This window comes from Neofelis nebulosa, chromosome 10 (genome assembly GCF_028018385.1).
Source record: "Neofelis nebulosa isolate mNeoNeb1 chromosome 10, mNeoNeb1.pri, whole genome shotgun sequence".
Taxonomy (NCBI): domain Eukaryota; kingdom Metazoa; phylum Chordata; class Mammalia; order Carnivora; family Felidae; genus Neofelis; species Neofelis nebulosa.
Genome location: NC_080791.1, coordinates 46,291,394 through 46,306,692, shown reverse-complemented (window position 1 = coordinate 46,306,692; position 15,299 = coordinate 46,291,394). Strand labels below are relative to the sequence as shown.

Below are 15,299 nucleotides of genomic sequence, written 5' to 3'. Positions count from 1 at the left end.
TTGTTTTGTGGCCCAGTATGTGATCTATCTTGAAGAATGTTCCATGTGCACTCAAGAAGAAAGTATATTCTGCTGCTTTGGGATGTAGAGTTCTAAATATATCTGTCAAGTCCATCTGGTCCAATGTATTGTTGAGGGCCATTGTTTCATTACTGATTCTCTGTCTAGATGATCTGTCTATTGTTGTAAGTGGAGTATTAAAATCCCCTGCATCTAACACATTCTTATCAATAAAATTGTTTATGTTTGTGATTAATTGTTTTATATATTTGAGTGCATCTGAATTCGGTGCATAGACATTTATAATTGTTAGTTCTTCCTGATGGATAGACCCTGTAATTATTATATAATGCCTTTCTTCATCTCTTGTTACAACCTTTAATTTAAAGTCTAGTTTGTTTGATATAAGTATGGCTACTTCAGCTTTCTTTTGACTTCCAGTAGCATGATAGATAGTTCTCTGTCCCCTCACTTTCAATCTGAAGGTGTGCTCAGGTCTAAAATGAGTCTCCTATAGACAGAAAATAGATGGGTCTTTTTTTATGCATTCTGATACCCTATGTCTTTTAATTGGAGCATTTAGTCCATTTACATTCAGTGTTATTATTGAAAAATCTGGGTTTAGAGTCATTGTGATGTCTGCAGGTCTCATGCTTGTAGTGATGTCTCTGGTACTTTGTGGTCCTTGCAACATTTCATTCACAGAGTCCCCCTTAGGATCTCTTGTAAGCCTGGTTTAGTGGTGATGAATTCCTTCAGTTTTTGTTTGGGAAAAGCTTTATCTCTCCTTCTATTCTGAATGGCAGACTTGCTGGATAAAGGATTCTTTGCTGCATATTTTTCCTGTTAATCACATTGAAGATTTCCTGCCATTCCTTTCTGGCCTGCCAAGTTTCAGTAGATAGGTCTGCTACTACCCTTATGTGTCTACCTTTGCATGTTAAGTCCCGTTTATCCCTAGCTGCTTTCAGAATTCTCTTTTTATCCTTGTAGTTTGCCAGTTTCACTATGATATCTCATGCAGAAGATCGATTCAAGTTATGTCTGAAGGGAGTTCTCTGTGCCTCTTGGATTTCAATGCCTGTTTCCCAGATCAGGGAAGTTCTCAGCCATGATTAGTTCAAGTACATCTTCAGCCCCTTTCTCTCTCTTTTCTTCTTCTGGAATTCCTGTGATATGGATATTGTTCCATTTGATTGAATCACTTAGTTCTCTAATTCTCCCCTCATGATCTTGGATTTTTTAAAATCTCTTTTTCTCAACTTCCTCTTTTTCCATAATTTTATCCTCTAATTCACCTATTCTTCCCTCTGCCTCTCCTGTCCGCACTATGGCCACCTCTATTTTATTTTGTACCTCATTTATAGCATTTTTTTAATTCATCATGACTATTTTTTAGTCCCTTGATCTCTGTAGCAGTAGATTCTCTGCTGTCTTCTATGCTTTTTTCAAGCCAAGTAATTAATTTTATGACTATTATTCTAAATTCTTGTTCATTTATGTTGCTTATATCTGTTTTTATCAATTCTTTGGTTGTGACTTTTTCCTGGAATTCTATTAGGAGAATTCTGCTGTTTCATCATTTTGGCTAGTTTTCTGTCCCTTATGAGTTTTAAAAGCTTGTTATGTGCTCTGCACCTGCGAGCACTGCTATATTAAACAGGGGTCAAGGTGCCTGGGTGGCTCAGTCGGTTGAGCTTCTGACTTTGGCTCAGGTTATGATCTCATGGTCTGTGAGTTCGAGCCCTGTGTCAGGCTCTGTGCTGACAGCTCAGAGCCTGGAGCCTCCTTCAGATTCTGTGTCTCCCTCTCTCTCTGCCCCTCCTCTGCTCATGCTCTGTCTCTCTCTGTCTCAAAAATAAATAAAAACATTTAAAAAAAATTAAAAAATACACTGTCCAGGGCCTGGCCCTTCAGGAGGTGTTTTTTGGAGAGTGTTACTTGCTCTCTGTTGTTGTGACTTTGGTTATTTTATTTCCCTACTCATAGTAATTTTTTGGACACTCCACCAGGTCTGCTTTGATTTGTTCCTTGAAGTAGCTCTGGAAAAGAAAAGAAGCAGACAGACAAATAGGAAATAAAAACATGCCAACACACAAACAAATAAAACAAACAAACAAACAAACAAACAAAAACAGAAAAACTAAAAACAATCCAAAAGCAAAAAACCCAGAAACACCAGCTACAAGTAAAGAACAGGGTGGAGGCAGTGCTGATGGAAGAGCACATATAGACAGAGAAATGACAGGGGTGGGGAAAAAGAAAAAATAAACATTGACCAGGAAGAGAGCCTAAAAGGCTTAATCCAGAGAGAGAGAAAGGGGAAAAGGAAATGAAGATAAAGTTGCCCAGACAGTGAAACTATATGGCTTGATTATTCCAGAGAGAGAGAGAAAGGAATGTAAAGAAGGAGGTGTAGAACATGTATCAAGAGAATGGATTAAATATGTCTGTTTAAACAAACCAATAACCAGAGTAACCAGCCTACAGGAGGGAAGAGCTAGGAAAGAGAAATGGAAGGGAGAATATATCTATATAGCAAGAATTGTCCTAGAATTAATCCAGGCAATGCAGCAGCACTGGTCTGGTGCGGGGGGAGGGGGGGGGCGTCTGGGTCCATAGTGTCTATCCCGCTCCAGTAGATTATGCAGTTACCCAGTGCAGAGGGGTGTAGGCTGGTCCAGCCTCCACTGTGGGCCTTGCTTACCAATCCCTAAGGCCCTGCCTTGGTGGTGGCGGCAAGAAAAATGCGACACCCCACTCCTTCCTCCACAACCGGGTGTCCCAAATCACTCCTTTGGAGCCATCCTCACTGTGCTGTGGATGCAGAGGAGGCTATCTGTCTTGGTCAGACAACTCCTTTGCCCCGGTGCGTGGCTGGGAATTAAACTTCCACTTCATGCTCCCCGGTACTGGGGAAGCACCTCCCAATATGCGGTCCTGGCTGGTTTTGCCCTGTGCTGCAGGACTTCAGGGGAGGGGACCTGTTTCTGCTGCTTCAGACTGTGCCCCTGATCTACCACCGAACCGAAGGTGGCTCCCCTCCTCCCTGGATGCACCAACGGGGCAGCCAGTCCCAGTCGGAAGATGGGATCTGCAGTTAGAGATCCTCTAACCTGGAGTTAGAGATGGGATCTCTCTCCGTTCCGGTCTGAGGTTTTTTCTCTAGTCCAGATACAGTCCTATGCTTCCCCAGCCGCGCTTTCTCTTCTTTGTCTCTGCACAGAAGTGGATCCCTCGCCTCTGTGCCTATACTTCCCGTTTTATCTCCCCCACTTTGCATTCACCCACCTATAGCCCATCAGGTTGTCCCAATTTCTCCCTGGTAGACTCAGTCTCTTTTCCTCCCAGGCTCTTGGGGTTCAAAGTCCTTTGGCTTCAGCCCTTCTTTGAGAGACACGGGAAGTATGGATCCCCTTACTTCTCCGCCATGTTGGCCCCTCTCCCTTGGGCATTTTGAATATTGTGAAACTCTGGGTCCTGTTAAAATCATCTGGAAAATGTTGATTTTTTTTTTTAAAGCAAGCTAGATCTTGATGTTCAGAATACAAGTTCCTTTTTTGTTTTTAAGTTAGTTTATTTAGGGGCGCCTGGGTGGCTCAGTTGGTTGAGCATCTGACTTTGGCTCAGGTCATGATCTCCTGGTCTGTGAGTTTGAGACCCGCATCAGGCTCTGTAGTGACAGCTCAGAGCCTGGAGCCAGCTTGGATTCTGTCTCCTTCTCTCTCTGCCCCTCCCCTGCTCATGCTCTGTCTCTCTCTCTCTCAAAATAAATAAACATTAAAAAATTTTTTTTAAGTTTATTTATTTTGAGAAAGAGAGCAAGCATGAGCAGGGGAGGGGCAGAAAGAGGGAGAGAGAGTTTGCAAGCAGACTCTATGCTGTCACCACAGAGCCCAATGAAGAGCTTGATCTCATAAACTGTGAGATCATGACCTGAGCTGAAATAAAGAGTTGGACATTTAACTGACTGAACCACCCAGGTGCCCCAAGAATATAAGTTCTTTCTTTCTGTAGATAATAGCTATGATATCAATTCAGTTCTCAAAGGTGGTGTTTTCACATGTGCAATTGGGGAGTAAACTTGAGATTTGTATTGACTCATACATAGAATTAGATTACTTTCTCCAGCTCTCTTACTAGAATTTCTCCCTCATTCTTTAGTCCCCTATTCCCAGTCCTCTAGCTATAAAGCCATGATTTTTTTTTCCAGAGTTTTGGCTCGTTGTGATGTCCCAAAGTTCCACATGATGGGCTGAACTTGGAGCAAAGCAGTAAGGGACAAGACAGAATAAAATAACATATTATTCCCATTCTTCTGACCACAGGAGTCTGTTTTCCTGGTTTCTCTGGCCACGAGGACAGGGTCTCTCCAGGTCTTAGGTGTTTACAATGTCACCACCACTACTGCTGCTGCTGCCACCCCTGCACAGCTTCATGACTGCTGCTGGCCTTGGGGCACGCCAGGGAGGCACAAAAAAAGGAACAAAGGGCATTCTCTTCATATTGTCCAGCTCACAAGGGACCTTTTTCCTGGTTCTCTGGATAGAAAGATTTGCCCTTAGGTCAAAGCAAGAGGAGGAATAAATTCACCAGTAAATTCATCACTATGCCAGTCATTCTTCAAGTTTTGACTTCCTTACACAATCTCTCTGCTATTGCTTACTTTTCAGTGTCTTCAGATAGTTGATATTGGTATTCTCTTCAGCTAGGATCAGAGAGAAATCCTGTGGTGAGCTTACTCTATCTTGGCCAGCATCAGAAGGTGTTTTATTGTGATTTTGAGTCTTTATTCTTCCTTCTTTTGCCTTTCCACCAAGTCAGGTTGTACTTAAATTTTGTTAGGATAGTGCTTTAGCAGAGATCAAATAACAGTGGCTTAACCAAGACAGAAGTGTATTTTTCTCTCAAGGAACAGTCTAGAGATAAGTAGTCTTAAGATAGTAGGTGTCTCTACTAGGTTCTCCTGTGGTTTCCACCACTGGGTCAAGGCAACTGCTCCATTTCTTAACATTTCCCAATTAGCAAGTAGGAAGAAAGGGGCAGGGGAACAAGTGTGCATTTTTTAAAGGAGTATAAATTGGAAGTGGCACCATTATTTCTGTCCATTGTCCATTGACCAGAATTTAATCACATGGCCCCACTGTGCTGTAAGGGAACTTGGGAAATGAAGTCTCTAACTTGGTGGTGATGTCTAGTGAAATACTAAGGGAATGCTAGTACTAAATATGGGGAAAATGGAACACAGGGGACACTGCCAGTCTGCCATAACCTGAAATTTTGGGGGGAGGGAGCTACAAAATAAATGACAACGCTAGCAAAAATATTTTAAAAACCTTTTAAAAATGTAAAGCTGTAAAATAAGTCCCCAGAGGCAAACACAAAGAGCAAGAATCTAAGCAGCAAGGATCTGTGATCTGAGTCTTTTAAAATAATACTTAAGATATTTTTTTTATGTGAAATTATTTCAAACTTGCAGAGAAGATTCAAGAATGTTAAAAAATATCCTGGGGTGTCTGGGTGGCTCAATTGGTTACGTGTCTGATTTTAGCTCAGGTCATCTCACAGTTTGTGAGTTTGAGCCCCATGTCTGGCTGTGTGCTAACAGGTCATAGCCTGGAACGTGTTTCAGATTTTGTGTCTCCCTCTTTCTCTTCCCCTCCCCTGCTTGCACTCTCACTCTCTCTCTCTCTCTCAAAAATAAATAAACATTAAAAAAGTAAAAAATATATATCCTCCTGTCCTCCTTACCCCCAGCCAGAACTAAAAGCAAACAAGTTGCGGACATATGCCTTATCAATTCTGAATATTTTAGGATATGATACCTTATGAATAAGGATATTCTCCCATAAAACCACAATATAATCACCAAAATCAGAAAATTAATATTGATTCATTGTTACTATATAATTAAAAGACTCAATTCAGATTTTTCCAGTTGTCCCAATGATGTCCTTCTAAGCAAAAGGATCCAAATCTATAATAATGTGTTACATTTAGTTGCCATTATTCCTTTAATATCCTTCAACCTGGAACAGTCTTCAGCATTTACTTGATTTCCATGGCTGACACCCTTGATTTCAGTCCTTCCATTTGGATTTGTCAGATTTTTCCTCATCATAAAATTCCATTAACATATTTTTTGTCAGGAATATCACAGGTGGGATGCTATGTTCCTTGCAATCCTCCTATCAGGTGGTACCCAATTCAATTTGTTCCATTACTAGTCATGTTAATTTTGTTCATTTGATTAAGGGATGTCTGCCAAGTTTAGCACTCTCTTTTTTAACAAATTGGTTTTTTTGTAGTAGGTAATTTGGAATGTAAATAAGTATCCCATTCCTTATCAACTTTCACCCACTAGTTCTAGCATCTATTGATATTTCTTTGCTAAATGAATAATTATGATAATGATTGCTAAATACAGGGCTTTTTAAATTCTACCATTCCTGTTACATTATTAGTTGGCATTCTACTGTAAGGCAAAGTGTTTGCTTCTATTTAGTGTATCAGCATAGACTTAAGGGTATCTATTTTATTCAGTGCATTGATAAAAAAATCATGACCAATGGGAGCCCTTAAAACTGGCTTCTATGCTTTTACAGATCTTAGAATGGTTCTATAGAGTTCCTTGCATATTCCTAACCTAGTTCCCCCATTGTTAACATCTTCTATTTCTATGATACTTTAGTCATAACTAAGGAACCAACATTGGTACTTTACCATTAACTAAACTTCATACTTTACTCACATTGCACTGGTTTAACCCTAACGTCCTTTTTCTTTTCCAAGATCCCATCCACATTACATTTAGTTGTGATCCCATCCATGTAACATTTAGGTCTCTTTAAACTCCCTTGGTTTGTTTTCTCTGTCCTTTTGGCATATTCCTATCATTCTTTGAAAACTTTCTTGCTGTCATAACAAGGTATGTTCCAGGCAACTCTTGTATTTTTCCTGCCTTAGCTCTGAAACCAGCCATTTCTTTAAGGAGACTTGGTTCCTTTTAATGGAGAATGGTATTAAGAAACCATGATATGAGTGCTAGTTGTTCTCATTGCTAGTGGGATGTCATTGTTTCAGGCTCTCTTTGCTCTCTGTGGATGAAGCTGGGGAATTCACACACACACACACACACACACACACACACACACACACACATCTGTATCACCATAACTCTTTCCTCTGTGTTAAGAGTTCACACAGATACAACCAATTCCAATTCAAAATCCTAGAGTTATTTCTACTTTTCTCCCTTTCTGTATTTGTAACTCCTATCTGACAGTGAGAATTGATCCCCATTATCCCCAATGTATTATTATTGGATAAATACTTATGTATATGTCCTCTCCACTCTGCTTGGGCTTTGTATGAGGCTGCTACTACCACCCCTACTGTTGCTTGAAAGCCCTTCTCCCCCAACCCCAGACTCTAGTATCCTCTGCACCCCTGTACAGACAACTGCCTTGCTCCACTCCATCTAGTGAACTGAGTTATTATAGAAGAAATTAAGAAAGGAAAAAGGAAGAAAAGAGAGAAGAGGGAAGGAAGAGGAAAGAAGGAAGAAATTGAGCTTTATTATTGTAGGCCATGCAATAGGCCAGGAAACAAATCCTAGACATTTTATTTTTCTTGAAGTTTGGTTGACACACAATGCTATATTGGTTTCAGGTGTACAACATAGTGATTTGACAACTGTATGTTATATAGTTCACCACAAATTGTAGCTACCATCTGTCAGTATACAATGCTATTACAATACCATTCACTATATTCCCTCTGCCGAACATTTCATCCCCATGACGTACTCATTCGATAATTGGAATGAATGGGAGTCTATACCTCTCAATCCCCTTCACCCATTTTGCCCATGCCCCCACTCCCTTCCCCTCTGAAAACCACCAGTTTGTTCTCTGTATTTATGGGTCTGTTTCTGCTTTAAAAAATTTTGAGTTTAATTAACATATATTGTTATATTGTTGCATACATTGTTATATTAGCTTCAGATGTACAACATATTGATTCAACATTTCTATACATGACTCACAAAACAGTGTTGGCATTATCTGTTACCATACAATGTTATTATGATATTATTGACTATATTCCCTATGCTGTACTTTGCATCTTCATGACTTAATTTATTCCATAACTGGAAGTTTGTACCTCTTAATCCCCTTTATTTGTTTTACCCATTCCTTTCCCATATCCTCTCTAGAAACCACTGGTTTGTTCTTTGTATTTAAGTCTTTCTTTGTTTGTTTTGTTTTTTAGATTCCACACGTAAGTGAAATTACATGGTAGTTGCCTTTCTCCGTCTGACTTATTTCACTTAGTATAATACCCTCTAGGTCCATCCATGTTGTTACAAATGGCAAGATCTCATTCTTTTTTATGGCCGAGTAATATTCCATTGCATATATATACCACTTCTTCTTTATCCATTCATCTATCATTGGACACTTAGATTGCTTCCATATCTTGGCTCTTGTACATAATGCTGCAATAAGCATAGGACCACATATATGTTTTTGAATTAATGTTTGCATTTTCTTTGGATAAATACCCAAAGGAAGAATTATTAGATCATATGATATTCTTATTTTTAATTTTTTGAGGAATGTCCATAATGTTTTCCATAGTGGCTGCACCAGTTTACATCCCCACCAACAGTGTTCAAGGGTTTATTTTCCTCCACATTCTTGCCAGACTTGTTATGTTTTGTCTTTTTGATACTAGCCATTCTGACAGGTGTAAGGTGATATCTCATTGTGGGTTTGATTTGCATTTCCCTGATGATTAGTGATTTGAGCATGCTTTCAGGTGTCTGTTGGCCATCTGTATGTCTTTTTTGGAAAAACACCTGTTCAGGTCCTCTGCCCATTTTAAAATTGGATTATTTGGTGTGTGTGTTGTGTGTGTGTGTGTGTGTGTGTGTGTGTGTGTGTGTGTTGTAGAACTTTTTTTTAATATATATTTTGGATATTAACTCCTTATAGGATATATCATTTGCAAATATCTTCTCCCATTCAGTAGGTTGTCTTTTAATTCTGTTGATGGTTTTCTTCACTATGCAAAAGCTGTTTTAAAAAAATGTTTATTTATTTTGAGAGAGAGAGAGAGAGAGAGTGAACATCCCAAGCAGGCCCCGTGCTATCAGAATAGAGCCTGATGTGGGGCTTGATCTCATGAACTGTGTGATCATTACTTGAACCGAAATCAAGAGTTGGATGCTTAACCAACTGAGCAACCCAGGCACCCAAAAGCATTTTATTTCTGTATTCTCCCAATAGTTTATTTCTGCTTTTGTTTCCCTTGCTTAAGAAGACATATCTAGAAACATGTTTCTAAGATTGATGTCAAAGAGACTACTTACCTATGTTTTCTTCTAGTACTTATAGGTTTCAGGCCTCACATTTAGGCATTTAATCTATTTTGAGTTAATATTTGTGTAAAGTGTAAGAAAGTGATCTAGTTTCATTCTTTTGCATGTAGCAGTCCAGTTTTCCCAGCACCATTTATTGAAGAGACTATCTTTTCCCCATTGTGTGTTCTTGCCTCTTTTGTCATAAATTACATGACCATATATGTGTGGTGTTATTTCTGGACTCTGTTTTGTTCCATTGATCTAGGTGTCTATTTTGATTATAACGGGTCTGTAGTATACCTTGAAATGTGGGATTTTGATATCTGTAGTTTTTTTGTTCTTTCTCAAGATTGCTTTGGCTATTTGTGGTCTTCTGTTGTTACATACAAATTTTAGTATTTGTTCTGGTTTAGTGAAAAATGCTGTTGATATTGATAAGAATTACATTGATTGTAATTGCTTTCAGTAGTATGGATATTTTAACAATGTTTGTTCTTCCAATCCATGAGTATGGAATATCTTTCCATTTGTTTGTATCATCTTCAGTTTTCTTTTTCAGTGTCTTAGGGTTTTCAGAGTATAGATCTTTTGCCTCTTTGGTCAAATTTATTCCCAGGTATTTCCTTCTATTTGGTGCAATTTTAAATGGAATTGTTTTCTGAATTTCACTTTCTGCTATTCTTTTATTGGTATATAGAAATGCAACAGATTTCTGTGTTAATTTTTTATCCTACAACTTTACTAAGTTCACTTATTCTAACAGATTTTGGTGGAATCTTCAGGATTTTCCATGTATGATATTATGTCATTGGCAAAAAGTGACAGATTAACTTCTTCCTTACTAGTCTGAATGTCTTTTCTTTCTTTTTCTTGTCTTATTACTGTGGCTAAGACTTCCAGTACTATGTTGAATAAAAGTGGTGAGAGTGGACATTCTTGTCTTATTCCTGATCTTAAAGGAAAAGTTCTCCATTTTTCAGCATTAAGGATGATGTTACCTGTGGATTTGCCATACATGGTCTTTATTATGTTGAGTATATTCCCTCTAAATCCACTTTAAGAGTTTTTATAATGAACAGATGTTGAATTTTGACAAGTGCTCTTTCTGCATATATTGAGCTGATCATATGATTTTTATCCTTTATCTTTATTAATGTAGTGTATCGTGTTGATTGATTTGCAAGTATTGAACCATTCTTGCATCCCCTGAATAAATTCTACTTTATCATAGTGAACGAGCTTTTTAATGTATTATTGAAAGTGGTTTGGTAATTACTTTGTTGAAGATTTTTACATATATGTTCATCAGGGATATTGGCCTATAGTTTTCTTTTTTGTACTGTCTGTTTTTGGTATCATGTTATGCTCAAAAAGTAGATATTTATTTATTTGTTTGTTTATTTTTAAATGTTTATTTTTGAGAGACAGAGCATGAATGGTGGAGGGGCAGAGAGAGAGAGAGAGAGAGAGAGAGAGAGAGAGAAAATCCCAAGCAGGCTCTGCGCTGTCAGCTTAGAGCCCTGTTGTAGGACTCTAACTCTAAAGTTCTCTTTGGGCCAGCAAAAGAGCGGGATAGAGGATGAAAAACAAGAGATGGCTAATGTCCAGGAAAAGACAAGAGCCCCGAATAAGGGTCCTTGCCCTGTTTATTAAGATCAGAAGGATTACAAATGTGATGGGCATGTACAAAGAGACAAAGAAACTGGGAACATTAACTTGCGGATGTGAGGGAAAAGGGGGTTTTGAAGATATAAGGGGTTTGGGTTTGGGTCAATATAAAACAAAATCCTGGCGCCGAGCAGATGGGCAGATGGTTGTTAACAGCAGATAGGAGGTGCCATGTCTGTTTATCTTAGCTAGCCGAGGGGATAAGACAGATAGGGGAAATAATCTCAGGGCTAACAAGTCACCTTTTCTTTTGTTAACCATCTCCATTCTGGGCTACTTCGCCTGCAGTGCAGTGGTCTATAGTCCAATTTATCTGTTTGCCTGACTTGGTCTTTCTCTTCTGTGAAAGCAGCTTTCTGCTAAAGTACTAAATTGGGGGGCACTTCCACCCTGAATGCCTAATCTTGCTTACCTCATATACCTTTGTATTGGGTGCCTTTGTGCCCCTCTCTATTCTGGAGTCTTTGCTCCTCCCTCTCTATTCTGGGGGGTGCAGAGCCTTTGCACCTCCCTATTCTGGGGTGCTAATCTTGTTTACCCAAACTTGGGTGAGAGCATCTTATGGTTTTGTACTTCTTTATGCCTTGTTAACCCATTGGTGTAAGCCTGGGGAATTCCTAAGCTGATTTCCTACAGAGTCCAATGTGGGGCTTGATCTCATGAGATGATGACCTGAGCTGAAATCAAATGTCAGATGCTTAACTGACTGAGCCACCCAAGTACCCCATCAAACACTAGACATTTTAGAGAATTCTATGACTATTACAGAGGAAATCTGAAAACAAGGAATGTCTTCAAAGGGCTAAGAAAATACATGTCAATGTAAAATTAAATACCTATCAAAACTATTAAGAATGAAACCCAAATAAGAGAATTTTAGAAAAAAAAAAAAACTTATTAAAGCTTTTGGAAATGCTCCTGGATAAAAGATGCTCTTGGATAAAAAAAATAACCTTATAAGAGAGAGTAGAGATGCAAGGAAGGAATAGTGAACATAGAAACTGATCACTTATATTGGGCAAATTTAAGCAAAGACTTTTTGTAAACATTGTAATTTGTGGGGTTACAAAAATGCTTGACAATATTAATATTTAAAGCTGTTGAGGGGTGCCTGGGTGGCTCACTAGGTTAAGCATCCAACTCTTGATTTTGGCTCAGGTCATGATCTCATGGCTCATGAGATTGAGCCCTGAATTGGGCTCTGAGCTGACAGCTTGGAGCCTGCTTAGGATTCTCTCCCTTTCCACCTCCCTCTACCCCTCCCCTACTCACATGCATGTGCACTCTTTCTCTGCCAAAGAAAAAACCAATATATGTATGTGTATGTATGTATGTGTATATATACATACATTATATATATATATATCATGTTGAATTCCTTCAAGACATGAGAAAGGATTTTGAATGTTTGACTTCTTCTAAGCTATTTAAGTAATAAAAGAATAAAAATAAAATATATGATAGGACACATATATATTAGAGAGTGAGACTCTAGAGCCAGAATTTCAGGATTCAAATATCAGCCCTGACATTTACTACTATGTAACTTAGGGGAAAAAACTTTTCTGCGCCTAGGTTTTATTTGTTTTTTAAATCAGAGATATGGAAATAAAGAATATGTAATTTATACGGTTGTTGTACCACTTGAATTTACATAAAGCCATTTAGATTTAGAAGAGTGTCTAAACTATAATAATTGCTGAGAAGTTTGAACCACAATCACAACATTCCAACACAGTAGAGGAATTAGCATATGGATTTAGAAGAGAAAAACCTTAATCCGAAAGAAATCAAGAAGGATAAAAAAGAGCTAAATATGTCAAATAGCACAAAACGAGAGCAAAAACAGCAAATATAGCAATAATTAACAATGTAAAATAATACAACAACATAAATTAATTTTCTTCAGTTAAAAAACTAATATTGTCAGACTGGATTAAAGAAAAAATCTAGCAATGTGTTCCCAAAAGACAGCTAAAACATGAAACAAATGATAAAAGGTTTATCAGTCAAAGTCAATGGAATGGATGGGATTCTTCCTCCAGTACCTTCCCTTTCCTGCCCATCATAGTCCACTTCTGTGTCTCTTTTCAGCTTCTTTCAGGATTTGTTTCACGCCCACCCCCACCCATCCCCTCACACCCTCCCGTGTCCCTCCCACCTCCTTCATAGGGAGAGGAAGGAAGCACAGGGTCCCCCATGCCTCTCTTCCTCAACCAGCACTGGTAGTGAGGTCCGCTGTGAGGAAGGCCTCACGCTCAAAGCTTCTTGTGGCAGCTTCTTGTGCCCCTCCCCACTCCTGTGATTGGTGGAGAGGAGCACACGTCACACCAGCTGTGAAAGTGAGCTCTTGCAATGCAAGAACACCTGAATGCCTGCGGATTGGCTTCTTGGAGGCTGGCGCATAGTAGAGCCAGGTGTCCAGTCGCTGCTGCCCCAGGACAACCACTGCAGCTTCCTGCCCTGCAGTCAAGGCCACCGCTGCCCCCTGTGTCGCCTCCGCAGGAACAGTTGTATAATTAAGCCACAGTCTTTAATGAGTAAACGGGTGCCTTTCTGTAGTATTCTTGGTCACACATTTATGGAGTTTCTGAAGGGCCCCAGAGATTACTGCCAGGCACAGCACAACCTTTATGAGGACAAGTGAACTGGAGAGATTCATACTACTGCACCAAGAAACCTCCATAAGAGCCCTTATCCTGGGCACAGAAGTGCACAGTTGACATCATCGGAGCATTTTACAAGAATTTGGACCTGGATGGGGTAAACCTGGGTGCACATCCTTTCCATGGACTCAGTATACCGAACTGAGGGATTATTTCCTGTTAGGTTCATTTCATTTCCTGTTACTCTCTATTACATATTTAAATCATTGAGAATTTCCAGTGGAATATATTAGAGGATACTTTGCTTTACATAATTTCTGTATTCAAAACTTTAAAACATTTTTTCGTAACCATATTGAATATTTTAATTAAATTAACATGGCTCCAATGAACCGGCCAGCCCCGGTGGAAGTCACATACAGGAACATGAAATTTCTTATTACACACAGTCCAACCAGTGCAACCTTCAACAAATTTATAGAAGAACTTAAGGAATATGGAGTTACTACAATAGTAAGAGTATGTGAAGCAACCTCCAACACTGCTCTTCTGGAGAAAGAAGGCATCCAGGTGCTGGATTGGCCTTTTGATGATGGTTCATCACCATCTAACCAGATTGTTGAGGACTGGTTAAGTCTTGTCAACATTAAATTTCGTGAAGAACCTGGTTGTTGTATTGATGTTCACTGTGTTGCAGGTCTTGGGAGAACTACAGTGCTTGTTGCCCTAGCACTAATTGAAGATGGAATGAAAAATGAACATGCAGTACAGTTTATAAGACAAAAGTGGCATGGAGCTTTTAACACTAAGCAACTTCTGTATTTGGAGAAATACTGTTCTAAAATGCGGCTGTGCTACAAAGCCTCCAGTGGTCATAGAAACAATTGTTACATTCAATAAAACTTGGCTGCCTGATGCTGTTGCCTTGGAAATGGAACTTGAGACAGGACTTAATTATCGTACATATTAGCCAACATGTAGGCTTAATGAATGACAAGTCTGATGAAGCTTCCATAGGAATATTGAAAAAGGAGCAAGCTTGACAGAATTGCAGCCTCTATGTTTGGCTTACTACTATTCCCATGCCAGAAATAATGTGTAAGAAATTGAGAGATTAGGTGCCAAAATATCCAGCACAATACTTGTGTATTTTTAGTATCATGCAGAATTAAAATCCTAGATTATGAATAGCACTGGAAACCATATGTGGTTTATTCCTTTAGTCATTTCAAATATTGCCAATAGGACCTATGTGGTTATTCATGTTTGCCACCCTACAAGTGTACCGATATACATCAGGTTTTAGCAAAAATTCATTTTATTGGATTCTTACCAAGGCTTATGGGGATTATTTAATGTCTTTCTATAAAGCTCATTTTGTGCTGTTATGAATGCCTCCATTTTGAAAAATCACAAATGTGTGGTTAAAAGTTCATATAAAATATACGTTGTACAGAAGCACATGTGTGTAATGTCTTCAGACAAAAAAGTCTTACAGTTACTTTATGTTCACAGTTGGGGTACAACTTAGAGGAAGAGGGCCTGAAGACAGAGTGGGAGGAGGCTATGAAATATCTCCAGTAAAGTGTTGCCTTTGTCTTGTGCAGGATGTATAGAATAGGTCTTTTATTTAGTTAAAAATTAAGGCTGAGATGCTT

At 38.9% G+C, this 15,299-nt stretch overlaps 1 protein-coding gene across 1 annotated transcript; it reads left to right on the top strand.

Annotated features, from left to right (window-relative positions):
- Window positions 1-14,019: 14,019 nt before the first annotated feature.
- On the top strand, window positions 14,020-14,541 carry LOC131487179 (protein tyrosine phosphatase type IVA 1-like). The gene has a single exon (XM_058687543.1). It carries the CDS (start codon window positions 14,020-14,022, stop codon window positions 14,539-14,541), a length of 522 nt encoding a protein of 173 aa, XP_058543526.1.
- The last annotated feature ends 758 nt before the right edge of the window (window positions 14,542-15,299 follow it).

Bases quoted from the DNA above. Each gene is read 5' to 3' on its own strand.
- LOC131487179 (XM_058687543.1), top strand. From the start codon at position 14,020: ATGGCTCCAATGAACCGGCCAGCCCCGGTGGAAGTCACATACAGGAAC.